Source organism: Lathyrus oleraceus, chromosome 5, assembly GCF_024323335.1.
Source record: "Lathyrus oleraceus cultivar Zhongwan6 chromosome 5, CAAS_Psat_ZW6_1.0, whole genome shotgun sequence".
Classification (NCBI taxonomy): domain Eukaryota; kingdom Viridiplantae; phylum Streptophyta; class Magnoliopsida; order Fabales; family Fabaceae; genus Lathyrus; species Lathyrus oleraceus.
The window spans coordinates 197,854,108-197,857,385 of record NC_066583.1 but is presented as its reverse complement, the minus strand read 5'-3'; the positions used below and the strand labels follow the sequence as shown (position 1 = coordinate 197,857,385).

General features: G+C 36.3%; 1 protein-coding gene across 1 annotated transcript; it reads left to right on the top strand.

Annotated features, from left to right (window-relative positions):
* Positions 1–1,635: 1,635 nt before the first annotated feature.
* On the top strand, positions 1,636–2,202 carry LOC127079675 (uncharacterized). Its single transcript, XM_051020059.1, has one exon. The coding sequence runs from the start codon at positions 1,636–1,638 to the stop codon at positions 2,200–2,202; it is 567 nt and encodes a 188-aa protein (XP_050876016.1).
* Positions 2,203–3,278: the final 1,076 nt, after the last annotated feature.

Sequence of the window (3,278 nt, the reverse complement as noted above, 5' to 3'; positions counted from 1 at the left end):
AAAACCCTAAAACTATTTTCCATTCATATCTTCTCATGACAGCTGATAATGGGCCAATTTGTTTTAGCTTTAAAAAATAGATTTTTTCTTTATATTTTTAAAAATGGATTTTACAAAAATGTTTTTCAAAATATTACAAGTTTTTCTAAATTTATTTTTTATAAATTAAAAGATTGAATTGTTCATTATATAACATAAATATACATTATTGAAGATCAAAACATAGTCAAAATCACAATTTTTTTTAAAAATTGTATCTCAAAAATTATTTTTAGAAAAAGCTATTTGAAATAGTTTCAAAATTAAGTGATTTTTTGAAATTTTGATATCCAAAAAAAGATTCGATAAAATGATAAAATACTTAAAATAACATTTTAAGAATAACTATTCAAACAAAATTTTCATTTGAAGCTTTTATGAAAAGTTTCTTTGTAAATTTTTTTTACACTAAAATATATAACACTATAAAAATCATTTTTAAAAAAGCCAAAAGAAACGGGCCCAATATCTCGTTGGAAAATAAGTCAATCTGGTTGTAATTACTGATTGAATGACGCGTTCAATCATCTCATCAATCACACAGAGATTAACATAAAAAACGCAATCACACAATACATAACATTCAGACTGAATGTTCTGTATACATATGTCATGACATCGGGTCTGACATCTCAGTAAAATCCTGCACATTCACATTTTACACACCCTGTAGGAACATGTTAACTTATGTCAAGACAACACTTGTGACAACTTGTGAACACTCTAGGTTTTACCAAAATTGCTGCCAACACATAGAACCAACAAGCTCAAGTCCAGCCGACTCAGGCTAGCACTTGTAAAATCTGTAATGAACCTCATCACACAGTTTATTGCTTTGCTATTCCCCAACAAATTGAAGAGATCAAATTCTTAAATTAGAATAATCCCTACTCCAACACTTACAACCCAGGTTGGAAGAATCATCCGAATTTCTCCTGGAAGGATGAGAGAGGGAATGTTCTGCAACAGGGTACAGGGAAATATCAGACTCAGTATCATCATCAACAACAACAATAACAGGCACCTAAAAAGGTTGAATGGGAGATTGCCATTGAAAAATTAGCCACCCACAGCATGCAGTTTCAAGAAGAAACTAGAACCAATCATAAAAACACCATTGCCTCCATAAAAAATCTCGAAGTCCAAATGGGTCAGATAGCACAACAGTTAGCTTCAAATTCTCAAGCTTCGGGCACCCTACCCAGTGGTACGGTAACAAATCCGCGGGAATATAACAATGTTAACACTGACGTAACCCGAAGTGGGAAGTCAGCGGAAGAAAACAGTATGGAGGAAGATGGATTGTTAGAAGTGGATTTAGAAATCAAGGAAACCAAGGACCAAGATGAAGAAGTAGTAATGCCACCTGTCAAGGAGAAAGAAAAAGTTCTGAAACCAATCATCAAACTCCCTTACCCTCCAAGGCAGAAGAAGAAAGATCAACATGAAAAAAAAATTGAGAGGTTAATGGAAATTTTCAAAAAGCTTGAAATAAACATCCCTTTTTCTGAGGCATTAGAACAAATGCCAATATATGACAAGTTCATGAAAGACATCATCTCCAAAAAGCGTTCCACTGATATAGACCCGATCATCATGACTGAAACATGTAGTGCCATTCTTCAAGGTATGAAAATCCCAGTGAAAAGGAAAGATATGGGATCAGTTACTATTCCATGCACTATTGGTGATAGAAAATACAAGAACGCTCTGATTCACTTAGGAGTAAATGTAAGCTTGATGCCACTATCCATCTACAAGAAATTAGGCATTGGCACCGTTCAAGATACTCGGATGACACTTCAGTTTGTTGATCGCTCTGTTAGGCGACCATATGGAATTGTGGAAGACGTTCTTGTAAAAATTGGAAAGTTTGTTTTCCCAGTTGACTTCATCATTCTGGAAATGCCCGAAGATAAGGAGATTCCTCTCATATTGGGCAGACCATTCTTGGAGATAGGACGATGTATGATAGACATAGAGGAAGGAACAATGACCCTCAAAGTCTATGATGAAGATCTAAAGATAGATGTGCGGAACACGATGCAATACAAAGATGATAGTGGCACAAGCCACACTATAGAGATGATAGATCAAGTAATTGCTCAAGAAATTGAAAAGAAAATGCCTCAGTCATTGTTAGAACGTGTTTTGAGTCTATAGATTTTTGAAAGTAATGAAGATGAGGGTGACTCTGAGATGCTCACTATGATGGAAAAACAAACTGAGTGGGTTAGATCTAATCCACACCGGTGGGAAGATTTAAGACCACCGCCACCATAAGATATCACTGAAGAACCCAAAACAGGGGCAGATCTGAAGCAACTACCAGCAAATCTGAAGTATTTATTTCTAGATACTGAGAAAAAATGACCAGCTATTATCAACGCCAGTCTACAAAGTGTCCAAGAAGTAAAACTCATTCAAGTGCTAAAAAAATACAATGGCACAATCGGATGGGCAATCGAGGATTTGAAAGGTATAAGCCCGACAATTTGCATGCACAAGATCTTAATGGAAGATGATCACAAGTCGGTGGTGCAACCACAACGAAGACTTAACCCAGCCATGAAAGAAGTGGTACACAACGAGGTTGTAAAATTGTTAGATGCGGGATTAATTTACCCTATTTCCAACAGCTCATGGGTAAGTCCAGTCCATGTGGTACCAAAAAAAAGTGGGCACTACGGTGATTAAAAATGAGAAGAATGAGTTAATTCCAACCAGAACTTTACAGGTTGGAGAGTGTGCATCGACTACAGGAGACTAAACATGGCAACACGAAAAGACCACTTTTTGTTACCATTCATTGATCAAATGCTGGAAAGGTTAGCCGGTCATGACTACTATTGTTTCCTCGATGGGTACTCAGGATACAATCAGATTGCGGTTGCCCCTGAAGATCAAGAGAAGATTGCCTTCACATGCCCCTATGGTGTTTTCGCTTAAAAAAGAATGCCATTTGGGTTGTGCAAAGCACCTGCCACTTTTCAAAGGTGTATGACATCAATCTTTGCTGACATGCTCGAAAAGCATATGGAAGTATTTATGGATGACTTTTCAGTATTCGGTTCTTCATTTGATAAATGTTTAACTAACTTGTCACTTGTGTTAGAAAGATGCCAGCAAACAAATTTAATCCTGAATTGGGAAAAGTGTCATTTCATGGTACGTGAAGGGATAGTTTTGGGACACAAGATTTCCAACCGAGGCATCAAAGTGGACATAGCAAAAGTGGA